The 15144-nt window shown below is 40.7% G+C and overlaps 1 protein-coding gene and 1 long non-coding RNA gene across 2 annotated transcripts; both read left to right on the top strand.

Moving 5' to 3' along the window:
- The first annotated feature begins 3149 nt into the window (after positions 1 to 3149).
- Positions 3150 to 11217, top strand: LOC140000297 (uncharacterized). The gene is made up of 5 exons (XR_011805466.1): positions 3150 to 4532; positions 5381 to 5534; positions 6359 to 6437; positions 7952 to 8024; positions 10188 to 11217. It is a non-coding gene; the product is annotated as an uncharacterized lncRNA (long non-coding RNA).
- A 294-nt stretch (positions 11218 to 11511) lies between these two features.
- LOC140000242 (ATPase family AAA domain-containing protein 2-like) lies at positions 11512 to 14617 on the top strand. The gene is made up of 4 exons (XM_072030054.1): positions 11512 to 11772; positions 12001 to 12103; positions 12324 to 12439; positions 13388 to 14617. The coding sequence occupies exons 1-4, from the start codon at positions 11636 to 11638 to the stop codon at positions 13629 to 13631; spliced, it is 600 nt and encodes a 199-aa protein (XP_071886155.1). The 5' UTR covers positions 11512 to 11635; the 3' UTR covers positions 13632 to 14617.
- Positions 14618 to 15144: the final 527 nt, after the last annotated feature.

Genomic DNA, 15144 nt, shown 5'->3' with positions numbered 1-15144 from the left:
ACAAGTAACTCAGTAAAGTCTACCTGTATACTTTGGAAAGGTCAAAGCCCTGGCTCCCGTCCCCCTCTAGATAGGTTACAGAAGACCTTTTTATTTACCCTTTGACATATAGTAGTACATCCTCTGCATGTGTGCTTCCCTAAAGTATATACTCCTACACAGACATGCTTTCTTAGAACAACATCACACATTGCTTGCACCTCCCAATGACTCTTCTGATGTAAAACAGTTAATATTTGCCTCATTATCCCTTTAGTCAGCATTTCTCTCCCATCAGGGAGTATCGATTTTCCTTAAAATGATCCACATATTTGTAACATTAATACCTCCTTGGGAGGTTGTAATTGCTCCAAAATCTTTTTTAGAATTTACCCAAATAGATAGGTGGCCCTGTAAACTTCTGAGGTAAAACTGTCCACCTATATTGTTGCTTCCGCCCCCATTTCAGGGTCTTTCCAGTCAGAGGTGAATATACATGTATGTTTGCTCTCAGGGCCAGAGAGCACTCCATTAATAACACTGTTATTCCAGTCTAACAATTTACTAGTTGAATGCCCAATTTAATCATCAAATCCCTTCCCAACAAGTTAGTCTCTGCCTTGGATACATACAATAATTGCCCAGTGATCATTTTATCCCCTAGTCTCAGCTTGGTATCCCCCAAAAGTGGCACTGTTATCCCAGTCCCTTCTACCCCCATCACATTTAGGGTTTCATTAGTTAATTTAATCCCTGATACTTTACAAGTCAGTAATCACTTAGCTGCCCCAGTATATTGGGTTTGATGGCAAGGTATGGGGGGGGTGTGACGGGTGTGGGGATGGGAAACTGCAGTGGCAGCCCCCGTGAAAAAAAAAACAAAAACAAAAAACAGAAACCTCCCCATGGTAGATAAGGGACAATTTCATCTGGCCCTAAAGGGGCCCACTGCTGCCCAGAGCCAATCCAAACAAACAAACAAACAAACAAACAAAAACCTGCTGCTCAACAGCAGTTTGGAGAGCAAGAAACCCCCCCTGCAGACACCAAAGTCAGTGCAGAAGGAGGGGGAGGAGGCGCTCCAGGCGCTGGAGCCGAAGCCCCCCTGCGGCCGCTGGAGAGGCCCCTGGTGGAGCAGGCTGTTCCCCCCTCCCCGATGCTTGGGAAACTGAACAAACACCACAGCAAATATGCAAATATACCAAAACTTCTAGACTGTTACTTAGATAATGCCTACATCACCTTTCCCTGCTCATTCAACTTCGAATACCTTTAACACTTTCAACAAACCTTTGAACACTTCCTTTATCTTTCTCTAGCCTTTACTTTTCTAATGCCGACATCAAAGGCTCAGTCAGGGGCCGACTTAATTCCGTACCTTTTCCCTCCAAGATGCTGAAACAACATCAATATACAACATTTCATCCTGTTTTCCTTCTTTCCACAAAAACAACGTTAACTGTAATATGGTGTTATAATTAGTAGTTCCATTTAGGAGCCACTCCGCTCCATCCTCTAGTTTATAAAGTGGCCACCACTGATTACAATATTTGATAAGGGTTCTTTTACTCTCTGTACCCTCTCATCCCACTATATCCCTCCAATGTGTTAGTATACATCCTAGGGGGCTTTTCCTCGGGATTTCTTTGCTTTGAACTTTTCCTATTGTAATCTACAGTGGTTAATATTCCACCGTTTTCCTAGAAGCTCTTTACTAGTCAATCCCAATCCCTCCAAAATCCACAATATATAGATACACAAGTAAAATCAGACCACTGTAAATTAACTGCCTGTAGACAATTACACTGGGAACATTTAAACCTGATGAGCCGATAATATGCCTGGGAAAATTTTGTTCCCTTAAACATACACCTCAATGGCAGTTCTTATATTTACATATTTACATATTAACACAGGTATAAAAGAACACTTTAACAAAAATGCCCGGGCTTTTATATATACGATATGCAATGTACAGTTATTATTCCAGTTAGAATTATTCCTCAGCAGCTGGAAACATTGTGCCAGTTGCCATTAAAGCTCGCTTACCCTCCTCCTGTCTTTCTTAAAATCTCGGACGTCCCCAGAGTTAATGGGGACGGCCACATATTCCTAGTCACTGGTCCCTGAACGCTAGAGTCAGAGTCGCTATCAGTCTCCCTGGGGTTGCGGATTAGGAAGCCCGGGAGTCAGAGGGGCTGCAGATGGTGGTGGTGAAATATAGGGAGGCAGTGGGGCTGGGATCTCTAATTTTCGGTTTTTCTTGTGCCTCCCATTCCCTCCTTTTTCTTTTAGAAGATATAAATTGGCTCGAGTTTCTGAGCTGATCCACAAATGTGCATATTCACTTTCTTCCAAACTAAAAGGTTCCTTTGAGTTTACATAAATATTTAGGGCCTGGCAAACCCAATCTTCAAAGGACCCAAATACGGGCCAGTAAAGGTGGTCTCCTCGAATCTGTTTACCACCCCAAACTTCAACACAATAATGTATCATTTTTACTTTATTGCTTCCCCGCCTAAAAGGGGAATCCTGCCAATTTTTAATCATTAATCCCAGGGTAACCTAACATCAGACGTTACCCTGCCCATGGGACCAGAAGGCTTACTCTTCTGTCCCATCTTCTGGAGGGCCTTCACACACACACACACAAATCGCTTCCCCCTTTTCGTGGCCCAGTCCCTCGCGGGATGTGGGAACTGCACTACCGAGGGGTCCGCACTCGCTTCGTCCGCAATTGGACGTCTCACAACGCTACGCTCCAGGATACCCAACCCCAACCGAACGGATCACCGGCCTATACTTACTCACTCCTGAGTCTTCGTTCGGTCTTCGTGCACAAAGATTACTAGGGATTGCCGGCTTTATTTGCTTGCTGCCGAATTTAGGGTTCGTCGGTGAAGGATTTGAATGAAAGTAGTCCTAGCGAAGGCCGCTGAAATCAGCGGGGCGCCCCCTCCGAAGGTCTTTCAATCAGATTGCCTTCATCCGAGTCACGGCACCAAATTTGTTATAAGTTGCCCCCTTAATTAATTTTCGGAGAGCATTGCATTAATAATAGAAAGGAAGTTATTGAGTAAGCAACAGCAAGCAAAACAGCGCTGGGCGGCAACGGAGTCTCGGCTCCGCCAACGGCGCGCACCTCACCCCCGCCAGCATCCCTTTTTATATCTTGGTGATTTCAGGATTACGCAGCACGTCCGGGTATGTTCTGCGACTGCGTGCACTGTTGCTAGGGGGTCGTCTCTGTCCCTCTGGTGGTCGTGAAGATGAAGGCCGTAGTCTTCCTCGGCGTTGTGGTTCAACTTCTTTCTTTATTTGGTCATGTTGGCCCAGCGTGAGACAGGAAGGCAAGATGTTGATACACTAGTTTAACAACTTATCAGGAGATGGTTACATGAACTTTGCAGCAGTGTTTTTTGAACAAAAGAGGCAACTGAGATGCAGAAGGAGAGAAGGGGAGAGGGTTCTTTTTTTTTGTTACATTAAGCAAAGGAATTTTCATAGTGTCTAGCTAAGCATTATACAGCTCCTTACTTCAGCAGGGAGTTTTCACCACTCCTGTTCCTCAAACAGAACTCCTTGTTTTTACAAAAGACAATGAACAAACATTTATTGTGTATTACAGTTAGGAAGAACTTCTTTACCAAAAGGGTTGTTAGGCACTGGAACGGGCTGCCCAGGGAGGTGGTGGAGTCACCATCCCTGGAAGTCTTCAAAAGACGTTTAGATGTAGAGCTTAGGGATATGGTTTAGTGGGGACTGTTAGCGTTAGGTCAGAGGTTGGACTCGATGATCTTGAGGTCTCTTCCAACCTAGAAATTGTGTGTGTGATTTCTGTGTGCATGGAATTCTTTGGCCAGTTGGGGTCGGCCATCCTGAATCTGTCCCCTTGCAGCTGTTGCTGTGTGCCAATTCTGATCGCTAGTAGGACAGTGAGACACCGAAAGGTCCTTGGCTTGTTGTAAGTACTGCTCTGCAGCAATTGAAACATCGGGGTGGTATCAGCACTCTTCTAAACATCCTTTTACACATCCTAAGCCAAAACATAGCAACCTACCCGCTACTAGGAGAACTAACTGTCCTAACTGAAACCAGGACATGTATCTTTTCCACTTGGGTGCTATTGCTCATAAATTTGAGAATTCAACATGAGCAAGCTAGGAAATGTGGGTACATACAGAACCGCATGTATATGGTACACAACAGACTTGGGATCTGGATCCTCCGTGAGGCCTACAGGCTTCTCTTTGTATACCATGGAGCACTGGCTTGTAAACATGGTGAAATTTCCCATCCTTGATGGGTCTAATACAAAAAGTCTCTTCTCCCTTCTCTCCCCTGTCCTCTTTCTTAATGTAGGCAGTTGAGAAAGCCGAAATTGGAACAAAAAAAAGAATATAACACAGGCAAGTGGCTGTAACTCCCCGGGATACCGATTTATGCTGGTTACTGAAGAGGATGGCACTTGGTCACTCCATCGCTTTCATTTGGCCCCAAAGCCTTCTGTAGTCAGCTGAATTCACTCATCAGTGACTTTTCTGTGAAGAGAGGTAGGTGCAAATAGGAGATTTTATGAATTCCTTGGGGAGGGAGCAGTGTGAATTGCAGCTTCGTAGGCACAAAGCAAACTGTTCTAATTGTGCAAAGTAAATTGATACTTGGTAAGTTTAAACTTAGTTTTATAGGTGGCAACCACAAAACTAAACCTTAGCTGTGATCCTACCACCACAGTGGTGTAGCTCTTCCCTTCCCCTTGTCCTCTTGGCTCTTTTAATGACAGTGCAAGCAACAAACCTGTGCCAAAGGGTGCTGTACGGTAAACAATGGGCAGGCTTTTTTCTAAAAAGCACGAATTTGAGTTATCTGGTGTTTGGGTGTTTCTCTTGAAACGATTCTTACCTCCTTGAGCTGTCAGATCATAATGCAGGAAATGAAAGTGCTGCATGCATAAACAGAGTAATAAAACATACACCTCTTAGGAAGAGGCTTGCAATGTAATAGTGTTTTTTTTGAGCACTGTTAGATACAGTTTGACATGAATGGAGTGAAAACACCTTAGAGAAAGGTGTTGATTGTTCTCACTTTTCCAAGACAGAAATAACTGGAGTAAATTTCCCTCCTGCATGGAACAAAAGTTGTGTGTTTGTTTTTGTCTGGCTAGCTTTCAGTCTCTTTAAAATTTCTCTACAGGTCACAGTTTTTAAGTAGACAGTTTAAACGTGCAGAGCGATAAATAAGTGTAATGCAGCGGTTGTGTCAACAACTTCTGATCTGAAATTTAAAGAAAAATCAATCCACTTCAGGGTGCCTTTTTTGTTTGTTTACATTTTACAAGAGCAATGGTGAAATAAGGAGAATCCCATCGTGACTGTTTCAAAATACTTTTTCCGCGTTTCAGTCACCAGAACATTGAGGAGTAGAGCTGGTGCAAAAACTATGAGACGAGTCCATGGAGAAAACAGGGACTTGGAGCTGCGCCGCAGCTGTAGAGTCCAACGCAGTCGGTACTCTACTACTAACTCGTCCATTCTATTTGACAAACTTATAACAAAGTAAGTCATCTTTTCTTGCAGACCTCTTAAAATGATCTTTCTTAGCAAGCCTTTGCACTATGGCATGATGTTGGCCTTGACTTGCTCTTTTTTTTGACAGCAAAGAGGTATGGCTGCTCCTGGCATTGAGAGTTCAATTTGTTGAGTTTTCCCCATTTGGCAGTTTTCTTAGCATCAGAAGTGCCGTCATTTTTAATGAACTTTTTGTTCCATACTCACAAAAGTGAATGTAATGCTTGGTTAAGAAACTGAGGACGGTTTGATACAGTCAAAGCAAAGTAGTCCTAGCGATTCTGCATTTCTGTCCATGGTTTATTTCTGTTTCTGAAGCCAAAATTGTTTTCTGCTTCAGAATTTGCTTTCCTTTCATTTCATCATTTTCTACAACACGAAACTTAGATTCCCGTGTAGAGAAGAACAAACAGCCTTTCCTTGGTTAACAAAAAATGACTTAATGCTACTGTGCAGAGCAACTTAAGTAGGATTAAAAGTTGACATAATTTTTTTATATCATCTTACTAGGATGTCAGAATTCTTATTTTCCTCCTGCATTTAAATATATATATATTTTAAATGTGCTCAGTTAGAGGGGAAAATAAACCTGAAAACAGCGTATGTTTGCAAATCCTCAAAAGCTTGTTCTTAAATCTCTATCAAAACTAAAGATTTGACCTAATTTTTTGGTAATGTCTAAAATCTTGGCTAAGTGTCAATGACTTTTGTTTTGTGCATACTACATTAAAATCTCTTATTGATTGTGTGTGCTGTTTTATTTTTTTCATACATGCCTAACTTTGCTCTTACATGTCAACTTTGTATCTTAGTACTGCGGAAGTTGTGCTACAAAAAATGGATGAAATGGAGCAGATGCGTAGATACCAAAGATGTTGGGAAGATGTTGAGGTACAAATGACAGAGCAAATACTCCGTCAGTTTGCCATTTTTGTAGAGTATTTCACGTAGGGAAGTAACTTAGTTGTAATTTTAATTGAACTGAAATAACCTCCTTCCAAAGAATAGTGTGGTCTAAACTACCATTTGGTCTTGCTCTCTGGTTATATCTTCATGTCTTACTGATAGGGTTGTGCTCCAGATATCTTTTCAGAGTGGAGGAAGCATCTTCTGCAGAAGATGTGGGATAACGGGGAGATGCTGAAATGCATGTCTTCCACTCCAGTTTCTGAATTGCCTTCTGCTTTTTGAATGGACGCTGTTTACAAACGGCTGTTTCGGACTTGGGTTTTTACTCCAAATGTTACTAAAAGCTCTGCCTGGGGGACTGAATATGCAAAAAGACTGCTGCTTTCCATCAGCTTGGCAGTTTAAGCTGTTTAGCTTTTTCTCCTTAACTCCTAAATCATATTTCTCGTCATGCTCAGGAACGCACTTACTTGGAAAGCTTAACAAAAGGCAGTGCATAGCTTCCTGTGTTGGTCACTCACTCGAATTTTGATTCCTGTTAACGTTTTTTTTCCTGAGAGCTCACAAAGAATCCCCAGTATCATGTAGCTTTAATCATCTGTTACAGGCAAATGGAGCTGTTTTCTTTAATTGACCTAACTTGCATTTTAGAATTCTTCCTTGGTTGCAAACTGCTCCCAGAGTTTTCAGGAACTTGAAGCCTTTCAAATTTCCAGCTGAATGAACTGATGGCTACTTTATGTATATTTGTTTGTGTGCTGGCCTTGCCTGAGAGCTTAAATAAACCCCTGTCTCTAGAGGAACCCCTGTTAAAGTTGTATGCAGCAATCATACTTCCTCTTAGTTTTGCTCTATTAAATTCAACTATTTTATTAAATTACTGTTCTTTTGAAGGATAGGCACATCATTTTAAAACTTCCCGATAACCTACTTTCATAGCTTCTAGTTTAGCTCTGAATTCCCTTTTTTTTCTCTCAAATCACAGAATGGTTGAGGTTAGAAGGGGCCTCTGGAGGTCACCTGGTCCAACCCTCCCCTGCTCAAGCAGGGACACCTAGAGCTGGTTGCCCAGGGCTGTGAAATGAATCCAGAATTGTCCACAGTACTTTTTATTAGCATCTCTCACACGCCTGTATGATTTCTTTTGGTATGTCTGCTAGAAAGGTAGTTCTTTTTCCTTGGTTCTGTCACGCTGTAGGTTATTAACCTCTGATTAACTAATGCACTCAGTTGTGTATCTGGGCAAGTATTTAACCACTGCATGTACTGAGCCCTGGTTTAGAGCAGAAACTCTTGTTGCTGATTGTGGGTGCACGCAATCATATTCCCATTCTCTCCTCTTGTGCAATAATTTATTTTTTGTGTGTATACGGGGTGCCTCGATAATGTTACTGTGTAAGCATCAACAGACAGACGTGTCTGTCAGTGGATGTACGTGTATGCACGTCTGTTTTTCTGCACGTTTGTGACCGATCTTTCTTGCTGCTTGGAATTAGGAGAACCTTGATATCTTCACCTGAGTGAAGTCAGACTTTGAAAGAACTGGACCTGGCAGTCCAGATGAGATTGGTGAGTTCTGGTTTTAAGTTTTCTTTACTCTGTTCTAACCAAAAGCCTTAAACAATTGAAAGAAGCTAATCTACTGGGTATTTGTCTTCTGTAAAAATTCTGTGTTGCTATTGACTTCACAAGCCTTAGTATGAGCTCTAGGGCTGTACTGTAGTGAGCTGAAAGGTGAAAAAAAAAAAAAACCACCAAAAACAACAGTGCTTTTCCAAACTGCTTACAAGATAAAAGGCAACAGATGGTTGTAGACAGGTGGGAATGGAAAGAAATGGACAGCGTTACTATTACTCAGCATGCGAAACGGTGATACCGTTACAGCAGGAGCGTGACAGTTTTCATGGTTTTGAGCAGCACAGCAAGAATTTTCAGGAAGCAAGGTAGATAGGCTGCCAGATGTTTATGAAAAGCTCCTCCCAAGCGTGAAGCTCAGCAGGAGGGAGGATAGCGTTGTGCGTTTCTGCGTTTAGGAGGCAGTCACCGTAAGCTGCTGTCAGGGCCTGTAATTAGGAGCTGTCATCTGGGTACTCAGTGATTTGTGGAATGAGGTTAAGCCACGAAAGGCCATATTAACTTGGAAGTGATGGGAAAACTTAGAGTTTTTAAGAAGAATGTTAGTTGTGATTAAGGCAGTAAATTAGATCATCCTTGTAGGAGCTTTCTAAACAGATCAGAACAGGGCAAGACTGTACTTAAGGACCGAAAAGGGTGTTGCAGTAGATGAGCTGACAAGTTAGATTATGTGAGAGAGCTCACCTGCACACCTGCAAAGGAGCTCAGAGAGACAGTGACAGGAGGCTGAGCCCCAGAAAATACTTTGCTCCTCCCTTCAGAGGCCCAGAGGAGCAGAGAGATGCACAGTGGCAGGTGGGAACCCGAGGGAAGTTCTTCGGAGGAAGAATGGCTGGGCCATGGACTAGTAAGGGAGAAGCAGAGTTGACTTCTTTGGAGGTTTAGTTAGGAAAACATTAGCTCAAAGTCTGAATAAGAGTAGCTTGAATACAAGGCGGGGGCCAGTCTAGAGGGAGAAGCTTGGTTAAAGTGTGTGGGTTTCAGGGAGCTGTGCAGTAGAGGCTTGTAGAGAGGAATTTTAAATAGCACGTTGAATGGGAAATGAGCCCGGGGCAATTAATTGATGATCAAAATGCAAACTACAATTTTAAATCAGGAAAGAGCTAGAATATACTTTTATAATGAAAAATACGCCAGAAAAGAGTGAGGAAAGTGTCAGTGTTGTTACAAAGGAAGTTACTGGAACAAAGGAAAGGGTTAGTGGAGCAATAAAGCAGAGAAATTCGTGCTTTTGTGATAGAAGTGTTGGAACACCAAGGACTGGAGATGGTAGTGATCACAAACTCATTTACTGATCACTCAGTTTTCCGTGTGCTGTCTGTATACCCCATGGCACCTACCTTGCATTCAGAAAGCAATGCAACCTTTGGGGTTAAAAAATAAAAACCAAAGAGGGCGGTGCTTTCCAAGAAAAAAAGATAAGTCCTTTTGGCAAACAGGTAGGTGAACGGAGTATGTATGTTCCTTCCTCGGTGTCCTGCTGTTAACGTGAGAGGATATTCACCAGAACCCAGTAGATAATTGCACTCTGGTTTTTGTGTTTTTTACCATCTTTCATGAAACAACTTCAGGTTACTTGACAGAAGCTAATGGCCTAAGCTTATGTGCATTTGGCATTGTTTTCTCATTGGTGAGCTTCAAGCCTGTGTCTGGCCCATTATTGCTCACAGAATTTGTGGCAGAGCTAGACTTGGACTTAGATTACTGTGCTTAGTCTTAGCACTACAGATTATTAAAACCCTTTCCATTAAACACTTTCTCAAACTAAGAAGTGACTTTCTGAAATAGCTGTTTTCAGAAGATCTGCATCTTAGCTAAGCAATATGACAGAATTTTGCCTGTTGTTAAACACTGAGGCTGACGACAAGTCCATCAGCAGTTTCAGAGAGGACAGACAATGTCTAGATGCATGCTCATCTGCTAGGATTTGTGATTTCTGAAACGTGACTTGCATAAATTCATCTTAAGGTTTTGCAGGATCCACTGTGTCATTAAAATAATGATAATAATAAAACTTACAGGCATCTGTGTAATGCATTTTGGATTTCATATAATTTGCAAAAGTACTTAACGATTCGGTGTCATTTTGTGGTACAGTACAAACATCAAGAGGAAGTGAGAACAAAGAAAATGACGGTGAAGATGTTCCAAGGCGTTACAACCTTCGACGGAGGAAACCTGTTGACCGCTACCAAGCTCCTATGGAAAGTAGGTTGAACGCACAGTTTCTCTTAAAACCTTATTTCTTGCACATAAGTGAGATAATTTTTTTCAATGCAAATACATGTGTTTGCGCACACAGTTCTGTTTCAGTTCTGTACCTTCATTCTGCACATGAACTTCGCTGTTTTTATCAGACACGTGTGTCCTGTGCCCATTATATTTCTTTGCTGTTTGGCCTACTTAGTGCTATGTATCCTTGATATAACAGTAATTAATCACACTTAATAGTCTTGCTCTTGTGATTTTCAGTTCACCTTTAAAAAGGGCGTAGTTTTCCACTTGTACCATGCACTGATGAAAAGCAAAAACGGTTAAAAATTCTTCTGGAATTAGGGATGAGTGAAACACGTGGCATTTTCTTTATCTTTTGATATCCTCCTCTCTTAAATGTATCTGTATCGTTATTCTAAATTCTTTCCTTTCAGTAAGACAAAGAGATCGAGAGAGGACTAACTCGGGCCAGCCCTGTTCTGTCAGACAGAAAGAGTCACTTGAAAATGCTGGGTCACAAAAATATAGAAGACGTGCCAGGTTGGTGTATGGCTAGTGATAGCTCTTACTTATCCGTAGAGCTGTCAGTCTCCTTACTGCATAATGCTTCAAAGGGTTTTCAGTTTAGTGGTAATTACAGAGTAAGTTTATGATCGGTACTTTGGTAGTCTGAGGATAGAGAGGAAAGAAATATTTGGAGGGCAGGAGGTGGATACTTTTAAGTTGGTTTCTTTTTTAAATCCAATATTTGTGGGTCGCTGATAAGATGATTATGGAGGTAGTGTCTGAGTTTCTGTAACTGAAATTCTTTGGTTCTGGAACTGAAGCCAGAATCCCCCCTTAAAAATCTTAGTCACACTATTTAATCTTGAAGGATACAAATTATTTTCTTAAAACCGAAAATAATTTTATTCGATTTAGAGGGAGAGGCTTTATGGAAGTTTTGTTGGATTAAAAAAAAAAAAAAGTTATCACTCAAATACTGACTCTAGTTTCTGTTTGGAATCAACTAATGTTTCTATATGAAGTTAACCTTAAACAATAAAAGATCTAAATGAAATCATACATTGCCTTAGTAATGATAAAGGCTTTTTGCATTCTGTAAGCAGTTAGTGCGTAGAGAATGCTGTTGATTGCCAGATATTTTGTTGAGCATTCTTGAAAGCAGACAGTTGTCACGAGGAAAATCATGTCATGGCCTTTGAAATCAGATTCCTAAGGAGTACAATGGACTGGAAAATAGATCTCAGAGTAAATTTTGAGATAGAATTCCCTTAATTTTTGGTGTTACTTAGTATCTGCTCTATTTTCTTTTTAACTTTCTGGTTTATATGCTTGCTTGCAGACAGAGACATGCAGATGACATCAGTGATTCTACACCCTCTTGCTCATCTCCCTTGCTTAGCACATGTGATACGGAGGAGAGTGGTGAGAGCAGTGAGGACAGCGAGAGCACATCTCCAAGAAGGTTGCTGTCATTAGAGAATAGGGGAGGGATGAATCTCCTTCAAATGAATATTTAGCCATGTTTAAGTTTATCTAAATTTAACTGTGTGAGTTTATGTCAATTAGTTAGGTCTTCTATATATTAATTAATGTTTTCTACATTTGCTTGGCATTATTATGAAAAACAAAAATCTTCGAGTTGCATCTTAAAGAAAAAGAAGCCCTATAACTTCTCCTTAATTCAAATCAGGACTTTTCGAGTGAAACTTCAGAAACAGGACCTAAAGAGAGTTCAGAGGGATCAAAAGAAAGTTGGAGGAAGTCAGGGAGATGCAATGCAAATAGATAGTGCGGTAAGTCTTAAACTAATCATCGTGTCAGCGAGTGTTTCCAGGGATTATGAAAGATCTCAGTGTGCCATCTACAACTACCTTTGTTGATGGTTTTCTCTAAAGCAACTTCAAAAGTTGCCCAGAACGTTTCCGTTGTGCTGAGATAATTTCTGATGAAACCTTGATCTAGGTTGCTGCTTTCTTTAACATACAAACTCTGTTGTGTTGAATTTCTCTTTAGATTGGATTTGAGAACGTGGGTGGTCTTTCCGAACACATCGCAGCTTTGAAAGAGATGGTGATTTTTCCCCTCCTGTATCCAGAAGTTTTTCAGCGGTTCAATATTCAGTCCCCCAGGTAACTCATTAAAGTGATAAATCGTAAGTCAGCTGTTTTCAGGAGAAAGTTCAATTCAGGCATCAATATGCTTCCATGCTTCAACATTTTGGCAGCGGTGAACGTTTGTTTTAGTAGTAGCAAAAAGTGGTTTCTTAAAAATGGATAGAATCCAGAATATTTGTAGGTTAAAAATATAAGCAACGTCTTAAAATTTTAAGTTTTACCGTCTGGTGTCTTTAAAAAGTTGGGTTAGTTGGGTTGGAGTGGTTTTGTTCTCAGTTTTATGTACAAGTCAGCTTGATTAGTTTGTAAGCAAGAAGGGATTATCTAGTGGAAGTCAATTGTAATATGTTGCCTGGAAGCCCAATTGTTTTTCCTGCCTACTTTTGTTTTCTTTTTTTTTTCCCTCTGAGTGCTAAGGCATCTCTTTTCCTTCCGGCTTTAGGCTTCCTCACGTGCCATCAGCAATAGATGGTCTGAGAGACCAAACCCAGTAACTTAATGCTTTTGAGAGGAGCATTAAATGCTTTACTATCAGATTCTGCATATTGTGAAAGCAAGAATATGCAGTTTATCACTGAAGAATGAAGTGGTGATTCACCATTCAGCCCATTCTCAGATTCTGTGCTGAAGTTTGCCTGTTTGGCTCCGGTTTGCTGTGATCAAACTGTTTGTCAGCAGTTTTGGAAGTGTCCTTCTGGGACAGTATGCTCTCTTTTGAAGGTTTTATACACTTGAGTTACCCCCTTATTCATTTCTTTGGGTGAAAAAAATGAATTTTCTTGTGAAACGTTGTAAAAATGCAGAACTTCTATCTGTTCTGACTCTACCCACACTTCAGCTATTACTGCTGTCTTGTACATGATGTGTTTTGGTTAGGAAAGACGCTTGTTCTAGAGATGATGGTTGTAGGAGGTACTCATCATGATGTTTTTTTTTTCCTATCTGGATCTTTTTTTATTGCAGAGGCTGTCTATTTTATGGCCCCCCAGGAACAGGGAAAACACTAGTTGCTCGTGCACTTGCCAATGAATATAGCCGAAGTGACAGAAAAATAACATTTTTTATGAGAAGTGCTTCGGACTGCATGAGAAAATACGTGGGGGAATCAGAACGCCAACTTCGTGTGTTATTTGAACAGGTAAGGTTGAAATGCACAGTGTGTTCTGTCAGAGTTGAAACCATTATTTTCTGTGGTCAACGTTTTTAAGTAGAACTTGCTTTTTTTGTATTTTGTTATTTTTTTTTTCCCACTGAAACGGAAATGCCAGTGTTTCTGCTGTGAATGTCAGCTGTAGGAGCTACTGGAACGATTTGCTTCCTGTCACCCGGATACAGTGGGTTGACACAGACTGCTGTCTTCTGTTAGTCATGCCAGATACTCCAGTAGCTCTATCAGTAGAGGTCCCAGAGGCTGAAGTGAAAAATCTAGTTTAGATGACATTCCAACCATGATGTTTTTGTGTATTTTTCCTTTAGATAATGGTGTTTTACTCTGTGTTTTTGTGCTAGGCCTATCAGATGCGACCTTCAATTATTTTCTTTGACGAGATAGATGGTCTCGCTCCTGTGCGCTCTAGTAAACAAGACCACATTCATAGGTATTACAGTTTTGCACCTACATAAAATCTGCTTGATCTTTGGGGAATGAAAAAAAAAAAAAAGGATGATGACCTGTTTAATTTACTGTGAACACGTTAATTTATCCTGAAAACTTGTAACTCAATGCCAAAACAGGTGCTTCTAAACAATAGTTGAAACCAATTTACTAAGCCTGATATCAGCATGTGGTCTGTGTTAACTTACCTATTGTTTATGTCTTAAAATGAGTCTTGTCCTTAAAGCTTGTCCTTTTTGACTACTCATGGAAGAAAGTCATGTGGAATGTGACAAAATTTACTGAACCAGTAAGTAAAAATTATATTTTTCTATTAGTTCCATTGTTTCAACTCTTCTGACGCTTCTGGACGGCATAGTTAACAGAGGGGAGATCGTGGTAATCGGAGCTACCAACAGACTGGATTCTATAGATCCTGCTTTACGAAGACCAGGACGCTTTGACAGAGAGTTCCTCTTCAACTTGCCAAATAAAGAGGTGAGAACTGAAATTCAACGTTAGCGCTACCATGGCAAAGTCCAACTTTATAGGAAAAAAAAATTGACAACTTGAACAAGAGAGTGATATGTGGAGACGCTGCGTTGTTCCATGGAGGGCAAATCTGGTACTGAATATATATGGTCAAGATGATACCACCAAGTAGTTAGTTCTGTAATCAAACCTTTCATTCCCAAAGTTGTACCTGTTTGCTTAATTATTTAGTCCACTTGGGCGCTTTCATCATGAAGTTGTGTTTTTGGTCTCAGTCCTTCACTTATGAATGAATAGGGGACATGTGTGCATTTGATTGTGCCCCGGATCAGTGGTAGTAGTTTGAGTCATAATTATTTTCTTCTTTATAGTAATTGTAGCAATTTGAAGCATTGTGCCAGAAGTGCTTTCTGTGAATTTACTGCCTGAAAAGCAAATGTGATGAAGTAATGAGACTGTCACAATGAAAGCTTGTTAAATTTTAGAGAAGTTTTTTGGACAACAAAGAAATGTTTCTGGATAAATTTTTCATTGCAGTATTTTCCTCTGGGTCTTTAGGTCTCGTAGTTTGGAAACTTGTTATTGAAGCTATAAATGCCTTTTCTTTCACTGTAGGTTCCTAGAAAAAAGTCCA

The sequence above is a fragment of the Anas platyrhynchos genome, chromosome 33 (genome assembly GCF_047663525.1).
Source record: "Anas platyrhynchos isolate ZD024472 breed Pekin duck chromosome 33, IASCAAS_PekinDuck_T2T, whole genome shotgun sequence".
Classification (NCBI taxonomy): Eukaryota; Metazoa; Chordata; class Aves; order Anseriformes; family Anatidae; genus Anas; species Anas platyrhynchos.
The sequence above is the reverse complement of the archived record's forward strand: the minus strand, read 5'-3'. Positions and strand labels throughout refer to the sequence as shown.

What these genes read in the sequence shown, in the direction of transcription:
- LOC140000242 (XM_072030054.1), top strand. Translation starts at nt 11,636, where the DNA reads ATGCTTGCTTGCAGACAGAGACATGCAGATGACATCAGTGATTCTACA. An exon ending in CAATGCAAATAGATAGTGCG is followed by an intron (nt 12,104 to 12,323) that starts GTAAGTCTTAAA and finishes ATTTCTCTTTAG; the next exon opens with ATTGGATTTGAGAACGTGGG. An exon ending in TTCAATATTCAGTCCCCCAG is followed by an intron (nt 12,440 to 13,387) that starts GTAACTCATTAA and finishes TTTTTATTGCAG; the next exon opens with AGGCTGTCTATTTTATGGCC.